General features: G+C 43.9%; 1 protein-coding gene across 3 annotated transcripts in view; it reads right to left on the reverse strand.

Annotated features, from left to right (window-relative positions):
* SLC25A13 (solute carrier family 25 member 13) overlaps nucleotides 1-18,685 on the reverse strand; it is a 230,810-nt gene that overhangs the window by 1,379 nt on the left and 210,746 nt on the right. For all 3 annotated transcript variants that reach the window (XM_012176365.5, XM_004007743.6, XM_060414491.1), the window contains exons 15-17: nucleotides 12,739-12,877; nucleotides 210-368; nucleotides 26-116 (exon numbers count right to left, since the gene is read on the reverse strand). In XM_012176365.5, the coding sequence (XP_012031755.1) occupies nucleotides 26-116; nucleotides 210-368; nucleotides 12,739-12,877 (389 nt within the window). The remainder of the gene's footprint in view (nucleotides 1-25; nucleotides 117-209; nucleotides 369-12,738; nucleotides 12,878-18,685) is intronic.

Raw genomic sequence — 18,685 nt, forward strand, 5'->3', positions numbered from 1 at the left:
AGCTGAAGTTTACCAAGATACTTACACTCCTCCGAAATCAATGTAGAACCATCGCTGGAGCAATTCATAGGTCAGCAAAGTCACACCAAACTGCGGGGAGGACCGAAACACACGAGCTTGGGGGGAGAACAGGAAGTAACAGACAGGGTTAAGATTTTTAAAATTTGCCTGATACCAAAGGTTTAATTAAGAGCCAATTATTTCCGTACCGCCAGCTCCTTTCCACAAAGCTTTCGGGCCTTCCTCTCGCAGGATCTTCCGAAAGCAGTCTATCACTCCGCTGTAAGTGGTCTGGCCAGCCCGGGCGGCCACCTGTAATCGCGTCTTGATGACATCAGCAGGGGTCACCAGTGAGGCTGCAGGCATACCTGCCAGAAAAGACAACATCTTTGCAGTCGGGTCCCGTTCTCACCGTGTAAAAGACACTGCTGTGCACTGCCGGCCACGGAAAGAAAGCTGAGGCTGGGATTGAGTCAAGTGTCTGCTCGCTGTCGCCTCCGGGAAACGCAGCTGTGACTCTGGTCTGCCAGGCATGGAGGCTCCGCCACACCTAATGGAGTATACGCCTCGCCTCGCCTTTCCCAGACCACCAACTTCCATTAGTTACGCTTACATTCTTACACAGTCTCAAGGAATTATGTATCAACGCAACTTCAAGTGGTCGAAAACAAATGGAGAGAGATTTGGGGGGTTTTCTGGTTGTTGTTTTTTCTACCTTTTTTTTTTTGTTATCCTGTTGAAATCAGAGTTATTGGGTCTGATTTTTCAGAGGTGAAGCTTGTTATCCGTTTCCTCTTCCTGCTTCTCTGCGGCTGCTGGCAGTCAGCGGAGGTGCCTTCTCACACACATTCAACCACTCACACCCTCCAAACCCTAAGCTCTCCAGTTACACCAGGAAAGACTTTACTGATAGCTAAACAAACATTGTGTGTTTGTGTGTGTGTATGCATATATGAAGGTGGTGGGTGACCTGAGGGGGACGCACCCACCGATAATACTTTAGGATTCCTCTTTCCTATGACTGACATCTCCCGAAAAAAATATCTGCCAGAAATCTTAAAATTTATACTGGCTGATAATCAATGAAAAAGAAACAATAACAACAACAACAACAAAACCCTCCCAAAATTACCAATGGGAAATTTTTCTACAGTCATTTTATCCAAACTGGGGCAGCCCATGTTTAGATTTTTTAAAAGCGAGACTGTACTCAGAAGACGCTGTCTCTTATGGTTTTATTACTTTTCCATTATGAACCTATTCCAAACCAAATTGGTCAAATGCAGATGCATAAATCTCCTTTGCTTTTTTTAAGGCTTAATAATTCTGTAAGAATTTCGGTCCAAACCAACGTGGTCTGGCTCACAGCTCCATCTCATCCTTCTAAGAGACAGCTTTAAAGTTACAGGGTGTGCGTGTGCGCCCGGGGGAATCCGCATAGTACACGTTTGCATTTATATCGCTAAGCTGTATCTTCTCCTCTTCCATCTTTCCCGAGGCTCCTCAACCATTCATCTGAACAGTTTTTATGAAATACATGGCATCTTTGCATGTGAAAAAGCTCCCTTTATATCCAGCGCTTCACTGGATAAGTCATACTGAATTTCCTATTAGCTTAGAGGAATTATTTTAACTTTAAGCCAGGAATTTATCCTCCAACATAATGGAAGGAAACATGAAAAATGCTTAGAAACCCACTGTGTTCACACCACCAATTTTGTTTCACTTCCTGGTTTAGAAAGAGTTTAGCAAGGCTGTCTGCTTTAGACATGTAATAAAATCCTTCTTACAAGGGTGGGCAGGCATGGCAGAGTGAGACTCTGAAAGACACACAAGCAATAAAATGGGTAACAAGTTTCCTTCAGTTAGGGTAGTTTTCATAAATAGCTACTTGCTGTGAAAAAAGAGAGAAGTGTTGGCGAGGGCAGGGAGGAAAGACACTGATCCGTGGAATAAGAATGCTAAGGGAAACGTGTGAGATGTTTAATAAGTTGTCTGGCAAAACTGATTGGGATGTGTGGGTGTGTGTGTGGAGTCGGGGCGGGTGCTGGAAACAGGGCGGCCTGCACAGGACTCTCATCCTCTCCACCACCAGCTCCCACCTCTCCCTGGAGGACAGCTGCTAGGGCTGCCGAGGGGCAGACTACATCCCTGTGGACGGGATTTCTGGTGTGGAGACTTGCTTAATTCACCAGGACAACAACATCAGGCTGCTCCACAGCTAGGCAAGGAGGGCAGCATTTACAGGGAAGAGCTTGGCTCCCGGACACGTGTTGATCTGGGGGATCAGGGATGGAAAAGACTCGGAGCAACTTTGCCTGGTTTCTCCTGGCTTGCTTAAGGATAAGATGACGCTGACCAAGAGGTCAAGTTTTCTCCGGTCCCAAAGATGGGAGAGCGAGAGGAGGCTAGGGAACAGGGACGAGACCCGCCTCCCCGCTGATGCTTCCGTGATGAGACATATGATGAGATCTTTGGACCACCTACTGCGTATGACAGGGATGTTCTCCAGCCAATCAAAAAAATAACAATTCTTTAAGGGGGTGCCCAGCAGCTAGACGGTAGAAGTTTGTTTACCACAAAAAGAAACCATGATTGGCAAAATACAACTTTGGTACAAGGACATATTGTATAACACGGGGGAATGTAGCCAATATTTTACAATAATTACAAATGGAATATAACCTTTAAAAATTGTGAATCACTAGGCTGTAGATATGAAACATATACTACTATATATAACCTGTACCTCAAAAAAAGAAGACCCCAGCAAAGACCAATAAACAGATATCATAAGACAAAAAAAAAAAAACAACAAAACACCAAATCTGGGGCGAGTCATCCTTAATTTTAACAAATACTCCATTAGTATTTGTTAAAAAAAAAAAAAAGTGCTTCTCTGTTTATGGGACACAAAAGTTAATAGCTACTTATTTGGGAATCAAGGTTAAGCATTTGCCAAAATCCCTCTGGACCCTTATGTACATTACGTACATGATGTATCAGTTGCTAAGAAAAGCACAAAGATTTTCATTTAGAAAGTATCACATTATCGTCATACTTCTAACTTGAGGTTTTATAAGACAACATTATGTTGATACTACAGTGAGGCTCCTTGGTGAATTTTACGTAAGTGTGAAATACGCCTCTGTGCTTCTGAATGCTGTTTTTAAACCCTGAATTCCATTCAGTTTGACATTATTATTGCTACACTTGCTTATCATTGGTATTTGCCGGGTACATATTTTTCCATCCATTCTCTTTCCATCTTTCTATGTCACTGTTTTCTCAAACTTCAGATGACTAGATTTCCTTTCACAACTTAGCTAAAAAGCGTTAGCTTTCACTGGGGGCACTGAAGGCATTCAGCTGTGTCTCAGAGGCGATTCCGGCCATCCTGGGTTGGGGTCCCAGTTTTTAGTTTCTCTGCATCTAGGTGTTTCCCTCTTGATTTCACCCTTTCCTGACTCAGTTCAGCTGAATAATGTGTGTTTGCTGCACAGGTGTGACAGTTACAGCGTGTGCAGCTGATGAGCCCTGACGTCTTCTCTGCAAGTTGAGGATCTGGCACCGCACAGCTGCCCCGCCCCCCGACCCCGCCCAGCTTTGTCCTCCTTTCTGTTGCCTGCCTCCCAGTGACCCTTCCTGGATAAAAAACACAAACCGAAGTGAGCAGTTATGCAGACCGACTCTAGGGTCTAACTTTGATTTGCTCATTTCTGCACACTCACATTCCCCTCTTCCTTAAACTCACTTACATTCATTCTGCCTGCCAGAGGCCTGTGGGGGTTCCTGAGCCCTGGCTGGGAGGGACGCCCTTGGGACTGGCGCCCGCTCCTGAAGGCGAGTGTGCCCACTGGGAAGGAGACTGCGGTTCACACCCTCCCCTCCTGGGGTTGTGAGGGAGCCCAGCACCATGGACGAGCAGCCAGTCTTCCATTCCTGGCTGTTTTCTGTCCTCTTTGCCTTATACTTCTCCCTGGGTGAGTCCCATTAAACAGACGTTAGACCTCCCAGGCACATCTTACATACCTCTTAAATCTGTTATTTCTTGCCTCTGTATTTGTGATCCATGTACAGTTGCTCAGTCGTGTCTGACTCTTTGCGACCCCATGGACCGTAGCATGCCGGGCTCCTTCTGTCTATGGGATTTCCCAGGCAAGTATACTGGAGTGGGTTGCCATTTCCTCCTCCAGGGGATCTTCCTGACCCAGGGGTTGAACCCGCATCTCTGGCATTGCAGCAGATTCTTCATCAGTGAGCCGCCTGGGAAGCCCCATTTGTGATCCATATTCTAGAGGGTTTTGTTTGTTTTCTCCCATGCCTTTATTTCTCATGCATCAAATCTGGTGTTTTTCTGTGGACTTTAAATTCTAGCCATCTTTTCATTAACTTTCGAGAAAGCTTCCTGACTGGTTGTTTCTTTCAAATCTGAGGACCTTAATTATAGTTCTTAACAGTCCTCCTCTGTTCCCTGAATGGCCTGTTTTCTCGGTCATTCTTCTGTTTACTTAGCTTATTGCTCCTCTTGTCTGAGGACCCCTGGCTGTCTACTGGCATTCAAGTTCAAAGGCCAGGCTGATGAGTGCTGTGGACGGCTCCCACTGTACCCGGGTCAGCCTCACCCACGGGGCTCCTGAATGGAGGGCGGTCCATTCACAGGTTTTGTGAAATGGGTGAGGCCTGGCAACTGGACAGGAGTTAAAGATAGGCCTGCCGGGCAGGGACCTTCCAAATCCTGCCACGTGGGATGCTTCACGCTGGACGTAGAAGGAATTATTTCCTACCCTTCTTTGGAAGAGCTGCTGTTAGTTCATTCCACCCCCCCCTCCCCACCCCCGCGCCTTTGGTAAAGGTCTGGAATTACCATAAACCTTGCCCTGCTCTCCAGTCTTTACAACTGCCCTCTCCAGGCAAGTGTTTCCTTTTTTTAGAACATAGCTTTGGGCTTTTAGCGGGGATTCAAATATTGCTTGAAGCTTCACATAAAAAGGAGGAGAGAGGAGCAAGCCGACCTTCCCGCAGTAAATGAAGTTCCTTAGCTCGTGTTAACCATTTACCCTGCAACCTCCCTCCCACACTCCAGGCATTGTATCCATTGTTCACTTGGAGGTTGAAATTATCTGGTTGTGATCTGACAATAAAGGACAGAAATGGTACAGACCAAACAGAAGCAGAAGATACTAAGAACAGGTGGCAAGAATACACAGAACTGTACAAGAAAGATCTTCATGACCCAGATAACCACGATGGTGTGACCACTCACCTAGAGCCAGACATCCTAGAATGCAGTCAGGTGGGCCTTAGGAAGCACCACTAAGAACAAAACTAGTGGAGGTGATGGAATTCCAATTATTCAAATCCTAAAAGATGATGCTGTGAAAGTGCTGCACTCAATACGCCAGCAAATTTGGAAAACTCAGTAGTGGCCACAGGACTGGAAAAGGTCAGTTCCCATTCCAATCCCAAAGAAAGGCAATGCCAAAGAATGTTCAAACGACCGCACAACTGCACTCATCTCACACACTAGCAAAGTAATGCTCAAAATTCTCCAAGTTAGGCTTCAACAGTACATGAACCGTGAACTTCCAGATGTTTAAGCTGGATTTCGAAAAGGCAGACGAACCAGAGATCAAATTGCCAACATCCACTGGATCACTGAAAAAGCAAGAGAGTTCCAGAAAAACATGTACTTCTGCTTTATTGACTATGCCAAGGCCTTTGACCGTGTGGCTCACAAAAAATTGAGGAAAATTCTGAAATAGATGGGAATACCAGACTACCTGACCTGCCTCCTGAGAAATCTGTATGCAGGTCAAGAAGCAACAGTTAGAACTGGACATGGAACGACAGACTGGTTCCAAATTGGGAAAAGAGTATGTCAAGGCTGTATATTTTTACCTTGCTTATTTAATTTATATATGGAGTACATCATGAGAAATGATGGGATGGATGAAGCACAAGCTGGAATCAAGACTGCTGGGAGAAATATCAATAACCTCAGATATGCAGATAACACCACCCTTATGGCAGAAAGCGAAGAAGTAAAGAGCCTCTTGATGAAAGTGAAAGAGGAGAGTGAAAAAGTTGGCTTCAAACTCAACATTCAGAAAACTAAGATCATGGCAACTGGTCCCATCACTTCATGTAAAATAGATGGGGAAACAGTTCAGGTCACTTGCTGTTTTCAACTGTTCGTGACCCCATGGACAGCAGCACACCAGGCTTCCCTGTCCATCACCAACTCCCAGAGTTTACTCAGACTCATGTCCATTGAGCCGGTGATGACATCCAACCATCTCATCCTCTGTCGTCCCCTTCTCCTCCTACCTTCAATCTTTCCCAGCATCAGGGTCTTTTCAAATGAGCCAGTTCTTCACATCGGGTGGCCAAAGTATTAAGAGTTTCAGCTTCAATATCAGTCCTTCCAATGAATATTCAGAACTGATCTCCTTTAGGATGAGCTGGTTAGATCTCCTTGCAGTCCAAGGGACTCTCAAGAGTCTTCTCCAACACCACAGTTCAAAAGCATCAGTTCTTTGGCGCTTAGCTTTCTTTATAGTCCAACTCTCACATCCATACATGACTACTGGAAAAACCATAGCTTTAACTGGATGGACCTTTGTCAGCAAAGTAATGTCTCTGTTTTTTAATATGCTGTCTAGGTTGGTCATAACTTTTCTTCCAAGGAACAAGTGTCTTTTAATTTCATGGCTGCAGTCACCATCTGCAGTGATTGGACCAGATGCCATGATCTTAGTTTTCTGAATGTTGAGTTTGAAGCCAACTTTTTCACTCTCCTCTTTCACTTTCATCAAGAGGCTCTTCTTCGCTTTCTGCCATAAGGGTGGTGTCATCTGCATATCTGAGGTTATTGATATTTCTCTGCAAATCCCAGCAGTCTTGATTCCAGCTTGTGCTTCATCTAGCCCAGCATTTCTCAAGATGTACTCTGCATATAAGTTAAATAAGCAGGGTGACAGTACATAGCCTTGATGTACTCCTTTCCTGATTGGAACCAGTCTTCCAAATCAGACTGGAAACAATTCAATGGAAACAGTTACAGACTTTATTTTGGGGGGTTCCAAAATCACTGCAGATGGTGACTGCAGCCATGAAATTAAAAGACACTTGCTCCTTGGAAGAAAAGTTATGACCCACCTAGACAGCATATTAAAAAGCAGAGACATTACTCTGCTAACAAAGTTCTGTCTAGTTAAAGCTATGGTTTTTCCAGTTGTCATGTATGGATGTGAGAGTTGGACTATAAAGAAAGGTGACCACTGAAAAATTGATGCTTTTGAACTGTGGTGTTGGAGAAGACTCTTGAGAGTTCCATGGACTGCAAGGAGGTCCAATCAGTCAATCCTAAAGAAGATCAGTCCTGAATATTCACTGGGAGGACTGATGTTGAAACTCCAGTACTTTGGCTACTTGATGTGAAGAACTGACTCATCTGAAGAGAAGAGACCCTCATGCTGGGAAAGATTGAAGGTGGGAGGAGAAAGGGACAACAGAGGATGAGATGGTTGGATGGCATCACCGACTCAATGGACATGAGTTTGTCAACTCCAGGAGTTGGTGATGGACAGGGAAGCGTGGTGTGCTGCAGTCCATGGGCTGCAAAGATTCGGACATGACTGAGCAACTGAAGTGAACTGATCTGACATTAATAAAAGCAGCTTCTCCTGCCTGTTTTGGGCTATGACTTTTTTTTTTTTTTTTGCCATTTCAAGTTTGGTTCCTGTCTTCTGAAGGCTGGTACTAATAAGGACTTACAGAAAGTATTTTCTAACATTTTAAGGTATCTGCGAGGCAAGATGGATGAACATGCTCAGTCCATTGCCTTCATCCACCTTCTCTACTACTTGTTTTTTGTTAAAGGATATAAGATCACTGACTCGATGGACGTGAATCTGAGTGAACTCCGGGAGTTGGTGATGGACAGGGAGGCCTGGCGTGCTGCGATTCATGGGGTCGCAAAGAGTCGGACATGACTGAGCGACTGAACTGAACTGAAGAACTGCTTTTAAATTATCTGAAGCTTTATGTCTACATAATTTAAAAATTGTTATAGTTTATATAATTATGTGCCAATGGTACTTTTCTCCTAACTCAATTCTTCTAATACATTTGTGAAAGCATCATGATCGGTCACCTCATAACTCTCCCGTATCTGTACTTTGAACAGCTGTTAAAAGATATTTCTGAATTGCTACTTAAACTAATTAATTCAACAATCACAGGACCATCACTGCAGTCTGACTTGTTCCTCTACCTCACCACTCTGAAATTAAGACCCTCTGGGATAAGCTGCTCTGTAACATTTGATAAGTATTAGATATCCTTCATTTGATATTATCCATAAAGCACTTTGAAATGCCCTTCTTTAATCAAAAAAGCAACACTTAATTAGAGTGAATTAGACTTTGGTTCCTTAATTTCAGGTCCGTGGCGTTAACCCTCACCTTCTGACACGTGAAGCACTTGGGCTAATGAACATAAATTCAAACATCCGTTAGCCTTAACTCAGTCCTGTGAATTAATGGAGATGTTCCCAGTATTTAAAGATCTTCCAAGTTTATAACCAGATATACACAGACCAAAAAAACTGTAATATTCTCTACATTTTAAGATACCAACAACCACTTGTTAAAAAGTTGCATATTACTAAAGCAACCTAACTTCAAATCAAATCAAATTTTTTGGAGAAAGTCAGGTAATACTTACTGAATAACTGAAACTGCTGTCAAAACATAAAAGGGGAAAATCATATTCATTGAACCCAGATGGATCTTATGTATAACAGCATTGTCCAACAAAAAATATATGCAGCCTGTGTAAGAATCAACTGAAGTATAAGATATAAAAATTATATTTTGTATAAAAATGTGTATTCTGTCACATAAAAATAGTACTGAGACGTTTCTCATAATAAGTAAGTTAGTGGTCAATTACTATTCCTTACAGCTTATTTTGAGATCAGATTTCCTCCTTTCTCTTAATGACAAAGATCAGTTTGGCCTTGGAACCTACCTACTCCCTGGGGTTCATGACTATGCACCCCATCAACATGTCCTCTCCCGATTCATTTGTAGGTATTTTAATTTGGATTTTCAGGTAAATAATCATTTTCAAATGACAGACTCATTTCTTCTAATACGTATGACTGTTACTTCCCTTTCATGTTTACCATATTGACTGGCACCTCTAAAACAAGGCTCAAATAAAGGGTAACCAAAAGCTTAATTTTAATGAGACTGGAGGTCAGGACATTTGCCATGGCTTCTGATATTTGTTATGAAATTAAGGAAGTAGCTCAGTTCTCCTTACACAGTTGATGCAGATTTGTGGAATATTCAAGACCATCAAGCTCTGTGGCTGACCTGTGCTTTCGAGACCAATGACAACCTCTGTCTTACATATCGCCCTGTCTTACAGGGAAGGGGAGGTGGACAGTGAGACGGAAGGAAGCCTTCCATGGTCACAGGGCAGCTCGCTCCCAAATGGGCCTCAGTGGGCTTCCCTCCTGATGTTCTGACCTCTGCCTCTCTGTCGTCTCCGTGACATTACAGGGGCTGATCAGGATGACCAACGGGACAGTGTGGAAATGAAGGGGTGCGGCTGTTCATAAAGACACTGCAGCTTTGCTTCCTCTTCTTCTCTCCTACCCCTCCCTCATCCTGCTCTGAGGGCAGCCAGTGGCCGTGGCATGAGGACACCCAAGGAGCCACAGAGAGGCCACGTGGCAAGGGATCAATGGACCAGCCAATGCCATGTGATTGAGCCATCCTGAAAATGCTTCCTCCACCCTGGCCAGGCCTTCCGGAGCCCTGGCTGACATTCCCACAAGAGACCTGAGCTAGAGGGCACCCATGGAAGCTGCTCCTGACCCATAGATCCTGGCATAATAAACATTTGTTTTTCAAGCTGCTGAGTTTTGGCATAATGTGTTATGTGGCAACCAATAACTAACATAGATGGTATCTGGAGAACAACTCTGAAAGATGATAGGATGGTTAGAGGGCTAAAATAATAGCAGCATGAGGATATAATCTAGTATGCCTTTAACTACATATATATATATATATATATATATATTTTTTTTTTTTACCAGCAAACTCATTTCAGAGAATTTATGTCTCCCAAAGAAATGATCTAAAATGGGGAGAAAAGTCTTATGCACAAAGATGTTTAACAATATCATGTATTTACATTTTTTCTGAAAAAAGTTTATCATCCAAGATTGATGATGATGCAATAAGCATACAGAAATTAAAAATTTCATTTACAAAGTTTTAAATTAAGAAAATTAATACTAGTACTGAACACTCAAAAATACTTATTAGAAAAAAATAATAAAAATACTTATTATGTCCCAGGTTCTTTCCTGGATCTTTATATCTATTAATTTACTTGATCTTCATAATAGTCTTATGAGACTAAGTCTATTCTTAGCTCCATCCATAGGTGGAGAAACAGAGAGACATTAAGTAACTCATTCAGGTCACATAGCTCTCAGTGGGGAACCTGGAATCTGAACCTAGATAGCCTGACCCCACTGCCATTTTGCATTTTGCCATGATGGTGAGCAACGCTTCAGACATGATAGTGAGTGAAGAGCATGCCCATAGTGTGATCACAACCCTGTTAAAAACCACCCAACGGGGAGAAATCAGCAAAAATGTTAAATGAGGATTATCTTAGGTTCACAGAATAATGGAGTTGTTGTTGTGTAGTCTCTGAATCGTGTCCCATTCTTTGGCGACCCCATGGACTGTAGCCCTCCAGGCTCCTCTGTCCGTGGGATTTTCCAGGCAGGAATACTGGAGTGGGGTGCCATTTCCTTCTCCAGGGGATCTTCCCGACCCAGGGATTGACCCTTTGGCTCCTGCATTGGCAGGTGGATTCTAAGTGGTATGCTAGTTCTCCCCAGTAGGTCCTACTGGTAAGCTGGTAAGTTTTTCACTTATTTTTGGGAAGTGATTTGAAATAAATGGTATTATAACCTTTGGGCTCAAAACATTATCACTTATCCATCTGTAAATGACATATAAAGGAGACAGTGAGTCAACGGCCAAACTGGCATTAAAACTGGGAATCTATGCTCTAGTTATAAAATCATGATTTTCCGATGTAGGTAGAGTAATCCCACTGTGGATTCGTATAATAAGGCTCCCTGAGCTGCCAGGAAAGGATAACCCTGCCTCATACACCAACATCACGACCTTTGAAGAAAAACAATTAACCAAGAATTTAAGGCTTCCCTGGTTATTCAGATGGTAAAGAATCTGCCTGCAATGTAGGAGACCTGGGTTTGATCCCTGGGTCAGGAAGATCCCCTGCAGAAGGAAATGGCAACCCACTCCAGTATTCTTGCCTGGAGAATCCTATGGACAGAAGAGCCTGGTGGGCTGTAGCCCAAGGGGTCGTGAAGAGTCAGACACAACTGAGCAACTAACACCTCTACTTCATGAGCTTGTGGCTCAGATGGTAAAGAATCTGCCTGCAATGCAGGAGACCTGGGTTCGAGATGGACATTGGCTGAGCACAGCACACAGCAGAATCGTAAGAATTTAAAGAGTAGTTCCAGGTTCCTGCCTCCAGGGCTCCTCGGCTACAGGCAGGACACAGGGGCTCACGAGACTGCAAAACGTTTCTCAGAACAGGGGGTAGGTGTCCAGAGGGGCAAGCCACAGTCTGAGGAGAACACCGCTTGTATGGAAACTTTGAAGCCAGGCACCCCATGACTGCCTCAGGGTCTGTTAACTCATTAAATGTTTGTCACCACCTGGGGAGTTAATCCAGATTGTTCTACCCTTGGGGTCTCTAAACAAGGAGCAGCCTCAAAGAGCACAGTCATTCCTGTTGGGGCTATAACCAAATTTCCTCAAGGGATTTACATTGGGAGTGGAAAAGCCAGCTTCCACCCTGTTTTCTTCCTTTCGTACTTGCACCGTAGCACTAGAGAGAGAAGACAGTCACTTCTCGCTGGGATTCAGTACATACACACACTCTCATCTTACAACCTTACACAGCTACCTCAAATCGGACCCAAGCCGCTTCCAGTTCCACTACATTTCTTTTCTCTGGATGAGAGTAACTATTGCTTAAATTTCCTGGACGAGCTTTTATGTATTACTTCGGTCAGACACCTTTAGGGCACAAGTATTAACATTTAAGTGATTCCCTGGTGGCTCAGATGGCAAAGTTTCTGCCCACAATGTGGGAGAGCCGGGGTTCGATCCCTGGGTCCGGAAGATCCCCTGGAGAAGGAAACAGCAACCTACTCCAGTACTCTTGCCTGGAAAATTCCATGGATGGAGGAGCCTACTGGTCTACAGTCCATGGGGTCACAAAGAGTCGGACACGACTGAGTGACTTCACTTTCTTTTTCTCACATTAACAGTTAAAAAAAAAAGTCTGATTGAACAGCTCTTGTTCTTACGCTAGTAAGTGAAACTACAAAAGGACATGAGCTTGAATTGGAATCTGACAATGTTACAAAATGCACCGATCTTTAATGAGCCCCCCCACTTTTTTTTGGTGGTGGTAGCAGGGGAGGTAGTTAACGAATTAAGCTTGTCTAACAGCCAGATCTGCCAGAAGTAAGATTCATTTCTTTCCCTTTCTTTTCAGGAGCTCTTCAAAGCAATCTCTGGCCATCTCACATCAATAATGTAAGCGAAGACCCCGGCCCAGGGGCATGGGTGGGAGCTGAGCTCCGAGGACACTCACCAGCTATGGCACCAGCCAAGAGCAGGCTTCCAGGGCTAACCTGCCCGTCTTCGTTTGCGAGGGCCGCCTTCACATGAGCATAGCACGGGAAGTAGATGGCCGAGAAAGGAATGTCCCGCAGGAAGCAAGCTTTGGCACCCTGTGCGTTTGAAAGGGAAGGGAAACCACATGAAACACATATCCCATTGAGAAGATCAAGCTTCTCTGGAACTACCCTCAGAACAAAATATTCCTGGAGAAGACCAAATGTGTACTTACAAGCTGAAAGAGGAATGGAAAAAAGTACATAGAACCCGGATTCTGCAAGTAATAAGTCAGAATTTTGTCATTTAAAGTAAAGCATTTTATTGCATGGTATGAACAAGAAGGGAGAGTTCTTCCTTATTCTAATGGTAAGGTTTTGGTGATTTGGAACTCTGCCTGCAACATTCTTTTGAATCCCTAACTGACGGCAGGTCACTGACATTTCAAGGAGGATTTGTTCTCAGAAGGTAGGCATCAACAATCAAGATGCCTCTTCGTTATACACCTGGAAGTGGGCAAATTATAGAGGTGGCAGGGGAAGGGGGTTGTTTTTTGTATTGTTTTTGAGACTCTCATGAAAATGTTGGATTTTTTCCCAGAAAAAATTACACATATGTAAAAAATTATATACCTTTTCAAGGGGTTCATGGATCCCCCAATTTATTCATGTACTTACCCTACTCTCCAGGGTCTATGAAACGTTGATAAATGCCTGTACTAAAACCTTAAAATGTTTATAATAATTCCTGTACATTTAAGAGCTCTGTGTAGAACAATTAGCAGCTAAGGCAAGGTCTTCACCAAATCATTTCTGGTGCCAAAATAATGCTATGGGGAGGCCTTGAAAATTGATGCATGCCCAGAAACATGATATAAAATTCTACCAAAAACCGCAAGACATATAATGTGTTTTAGGTAGGCTAAATGGGAAGGAAGCCCCCCTTTTCAACACCATTTCTTTCACAGATTTCTAATACCTAAAAATTTTCACCAAATTGAGAGAGTCTTCAAAGACAGGAATGAATCCATTCGATTCCACAGATCTAGCCAAGCCCAGTGACATTTATTGAGGTCTAGTGATGTTGGATCTCGGCTATTAGCCTGATGCCAGGCTTCCGTCTGTCAGAGCTCCTTAACACTACACATCTGTTATCGTAGCCTTTCCTGCTCTGACACCCGAATTACACTCCTGACTCACACTGAGCTTGTGGGTAATAAAAGCCTTAGTCTTTTTCATAGGAACTGCTATTAACGTAGGTCTACTGTAACTTAATTGATTGCCCTAAACAAGTAACATAAGCAGGGCTTTATGTTTAATCCTATTAAACTTCATCCTGGTTTGGCCCATCCTTCCAACTGGAACAAATGCTTGGAATCTGGATTCTGTCATGTTAGCTGTTCTTCAACCACCTCACCCATGGATGTGTTAATAAGCTGCCTCTCTCCACTGTGAGTACAGATATTCTAAATAAATAAATAAAGGACATATCTCTATCACATAGGGCCAATCAGCCCACACGTCTGTTAACCCCAACCTGTTAAATGACTAACGGAAAAGAAGAACCACAGAATTCACCACAGCCAAATTCCTCATTTTATACATGTGCAAAATGATGGACAGTTAACCTATCAATTGCATATTTATTAAGGGCTTTGCTGTTGACTTGCTCAAGGGACTTTCTTGGAGGCAGTGCCAGAGACGGGTCCAAAATGTAGGATGCTCGAGTTTTTGCCATCTCGCCCAGTTTTTTCAAGAGGAAAAAGTACAGTATAAGACCAGTATCCATGCAGCATTCAATCCTTTCCTAATGATTTGTGTTTTTAAAGGTTAAAATCCGGGGAGTTCCTGTGTAGGGGTAATACTGTTACTCACAATATTGTTTGTCTATTTCCACTTCCTCTTCCCTATTTTGCCTCCAAACCTGCCTGTTAAGTTCTCTTCCCTATTTGCTCACAAGCAGAGTCTGTCCAGGAAACATTCAAATTAGATACCAAATGACCATCTCAAATTAAGATCAGTTAAAACTTCTTCGTGTTTGACACTCCCTCAGTATAGTAAAAAAAGCAAAGTGCCATTTTACTGACTTCCTAAACAGGTCACTTTGGAGTAATTGTTTAGAGCGATGTCACTCCTCACACAAAGCCAGCTACTAATCTGTTCGTTTTTACCTATTGACCTCATCTCACGAATCTTTGCATCTACAGAACTTTAGTCTATATGCTCTGGTAATGCTACTGGTACTATTTTCCCTTTAACATATTTTCCTCTCTGATTATAAAGTATTAAGTGCTGATCTCAGACAATACAGGAGAATATTAACAATTTAAATTGCCCTTAATTTTCGAGAACAAGAGATAGACACTGCAACTACCATGTATGTTTTGGAGCACCACCTGCAAAAGTAATGGTAACAACCATCCCACACTTGCGATCATGCTCCTGTGGTTCATTTACGCCTTTTCTTCTCCTGCAACTCATGCTATCTGGGTTTCTTTCTGTGGGCGAGTGAGGGGGTAATATGGTCTAACATAGCCTTAGCCAAAATGCCTAAATTGCGTTTCTATATGCCGTTTCAAAAACTCCACCGTCATCGTGGTCTTGGCTGTCCTTGGATTAGACCCGGTATTCTCACCTTTGTCAAAGCTTTCGAATGGCTTCCCTGTCCCATGTTCCTCTCCTGGGCAGCCTGATTCCTCTCAGTGAAAGCCTCATTCATCTGATCAATCAAGGCACACCTATCACTCTGCATCTTCTCTGATGACGGTTAAGCTAGGCACATGGAGCCCTCTCACATACCTCCTCTTCATTCATTTAAACCCAAACACCACTCTTTCAAAGTAAGTAGAAAACAGACAAGGAGGGGATTCCACATGGCTCCACACTGTCTGGCCTTCCCGGGGGCAAGGTGGTAAGGAACCCATCTGCCAATGCAGGAGACTCAAGGGATGTGGGTTCAATCCTTGGGTCACGAAGATTCCCTGGAGGAGAAAATGGCAACCTACTCCAGTTTTCTTGCCTGGAGAATCCCATGGACAGAGAAGCCTGCCCATGGGGTTGTGGAGTCAGACACGACTGAGCTTGCGCACACCACACTGCCTACATCTCCTAGACGCCATCCTGAGACCGCTTCCGGCTCTTCTATCTGCCCGGATCACTGCTGCCTGCTTCAGAGGTAAACAACCGGGACCCAGAAACTACATCTGATTCAATTCAGCAAACAACAAATGCCTTGGCTCTTAGTTAGGGCCTAAGACACACTCCTGGTGACACGGATTTGGCTTTGCCAACTCCCATAGAAAACACCACAACTGAGAGGCTCGGGATACACCGATATGTGATCTGAAATGAGAAACATCCCTTACTCTGACACAGAAGAGTAAGGCGAAGTGAAGAAGCAGCTGAGTTTTCCCGAGAAGGAACTCTGCTTTCCTGAAATCATGGCAATCAGCCATGTATCACTGTGAGAACAAGAGGCTAACAAGAGGCGTAGTGTGCTTTAAGAGATGTTTGAAAACAGCTCCGGATGACTAAGAAGAAAAATGACTTGATCAAAACACAATGAACAAACAAAACCCATCGAAGGAAAAGGTGGAGCTCCACCGTGAAACACGAAAGGAAAAATGGTCGGGAATTTGTTATCTTTTTTTCTACCAGGGATCAGACAATGTGGTCAAATAAGTTACATGTGCTGGAGCCAAGGTGAGACCCTGCAAGAGGTTTTAGGTTTCTGATTATCTGGAAAAAAAAAAAAAAAGGAAGAAAAGAGAAGAGTGGAAGGAGAAAGATATTTTGCAGAACAGCCACCATCTCTGCTCCATAGAAGCAGGGATGTCTTGTCCACAAACGGAAACTTTTAAAAACTCTGCTTTCCACGGAGCAAGTTGTGAAGGGGCCCTGGGGCCTAACAGATGTACCATCCGGGCGCTAGAGGAGCAGGGAGGCAAGTTAAAGACGAAATCCTCTACTTCTACCAAAAAGGCCGACCGAAGGTTGCCTGCTTTGGGGCAGGCAGGGGCACAGGGGTTTGGGAATCCACGAGGAAATAATTATTAAAGTCCCAGGCAAAGTATCAAGTCCAGTGCAAATGTGAGGGCCGGTGGGGACGAGGAGGTCTATGGTCCCTGCCTCTCCCGGCACCTGCACCCTGCCCAGATTGGCACCTGCTCGGGCATCTCTTGGCAGCCACGGCTTCTCCCTAGCCACGAGGTGCCCCTCGCCTCTCTCACACGCCAGGCGTTAAAGCCCAATTCCCGAGGAAAGCTACCTCTGAAAAGGGTTGAGGGAAAAGGCACAGACTTATTAAATTTCCCTGGTCTCCTTTCTCTACCACTTCCTTCAGGTCTAGGCACAAAGGCAGGTGCCGATTTGTAAGGCTGCCTCAGGCAACACCTGACCTGTTGCTCCCACACCTCGGACAGAGGCCGGACGTGAGGGAGGCTTTTCAGGTTCCAACAGTGAGAATGTTTCCCAGATTCACCCATTCTCCTGTCCTACATCAAAACATAAACCTGTTTGACTCGAATGCTACTTGCCCCACGTACAGTTTTTACTAAGTCGTCACCCATTCTGAACAGGCAACCTTATATTTAATAATAAAGGGAAACATTCCACGCTGCCCAAAAACCTGCGTCAGCAACACAAAATTAAGTACTTTGGCCATTAAAAAATTAATAAATGACAAAGGGTGTACCACCCAAAATAAATCTTTACATGTTCCTCCCCATAAGAAAAATCCACAGATTTCCCTGCTGTAGGCAGCCCTGCCCTCAAACATTCCCTGGCTGGCCCCGAATTTCCTTTGTACACACAGTAAAATCACTTGGGGGAAATTAATATATGAAAAATGCAATCATCTAATTTTCTTATTCTCCATTAAAGCACTCTTTCACTGAAAAGGGGAAATTATGTGTGTGTGTGTTTTTTTCTTGTTAATAAAAGACCCACTAATAACACACAGAAACAGTAAAAGGCATCTTAGGGGAGACCTATATATGAATGAACTAGAATCAAAACTCAGATCTAGATTAATTACCAACTCTGGCTCCATTCCAATCCCATATTCATCCAGAGTCTCTCGATCACCACTGTATTTAATAAGGTCTAGGAACTTCACTTACCCCCTTGTTAATAGTCCATGATGGACAGGACAATTAAGACGGTTTAGAGACGCTGGCCACAGCACAGCCAGGGTAAAGGAATTATTTGTTTTGCGTCTCATTTTTTTTTCTCTTTTCCTGATGTGGACACTATGGTGAAAGCCCAAGGGAACTTTAATCAGTTCTTAAGTTGCCGGAATCATCCACCCAAGTTTACTCTGCCAGCTCTGTCTGGCATGAAATTGTCCAAAGATGTTAACACAACAGGATTTGTATTTTACACACACATACACGTTGCTATCTCCAGTGTCTTTCTCCTTCTTTGAAAGCTCTTCATCTTGGATGGCATCACACCTGCCCAATAATCCGAGGGGTGGCGGGAGGGGGTGGGGGGTGGGGAATCCTGAAGGATGGTGGCTGATAAAGAAGTCAGGGCCAGGGCAGGTCTTTTCACATGCTAATTCCCGCCTATTCTAGCTGCACCTACAAATAGAGCTCCAAACAGACTACTTCTAATACAGGGGAAGGTAATTACACTCACAAAGGCACCTCTGTGTCAGGGCCCGGCACCAGGAGCCAGCAGGTCTGGGAGACGGAGGCTTAACAGAGACTCCTGCAGTGAATACACATTGTCTAACACGAGGGAAAACGCCAGACCTGGGGACCCTGCCGCCTGCAGCACAACAGTGGTGCACCTTGTCTGGGAAGGTTATTTAATGCCTCTGGCACCTGTAGGCAGAGCCACCCCTCTTTTCCTACCTTCCAGGTTTAGAATTTATTTGGCATGTATAATTGTATATTTTGATCCTGGAGCGACAAACAATGG

This window comes from Ovis aries, chromosome 4 (assembly GCF_016772045.2).
Source record: "Ovis aries strain OAR_USU_Benz2616 breed Rambouillet chromosome 4, ARS-UI_Ramb_v3.0, whole genome shotgun sequence".
NCBI lineage: Eukaryota > Metazoa > Chordata > Mammalia > Artiodactyla > Bovidae > Ovis > Ovis aries.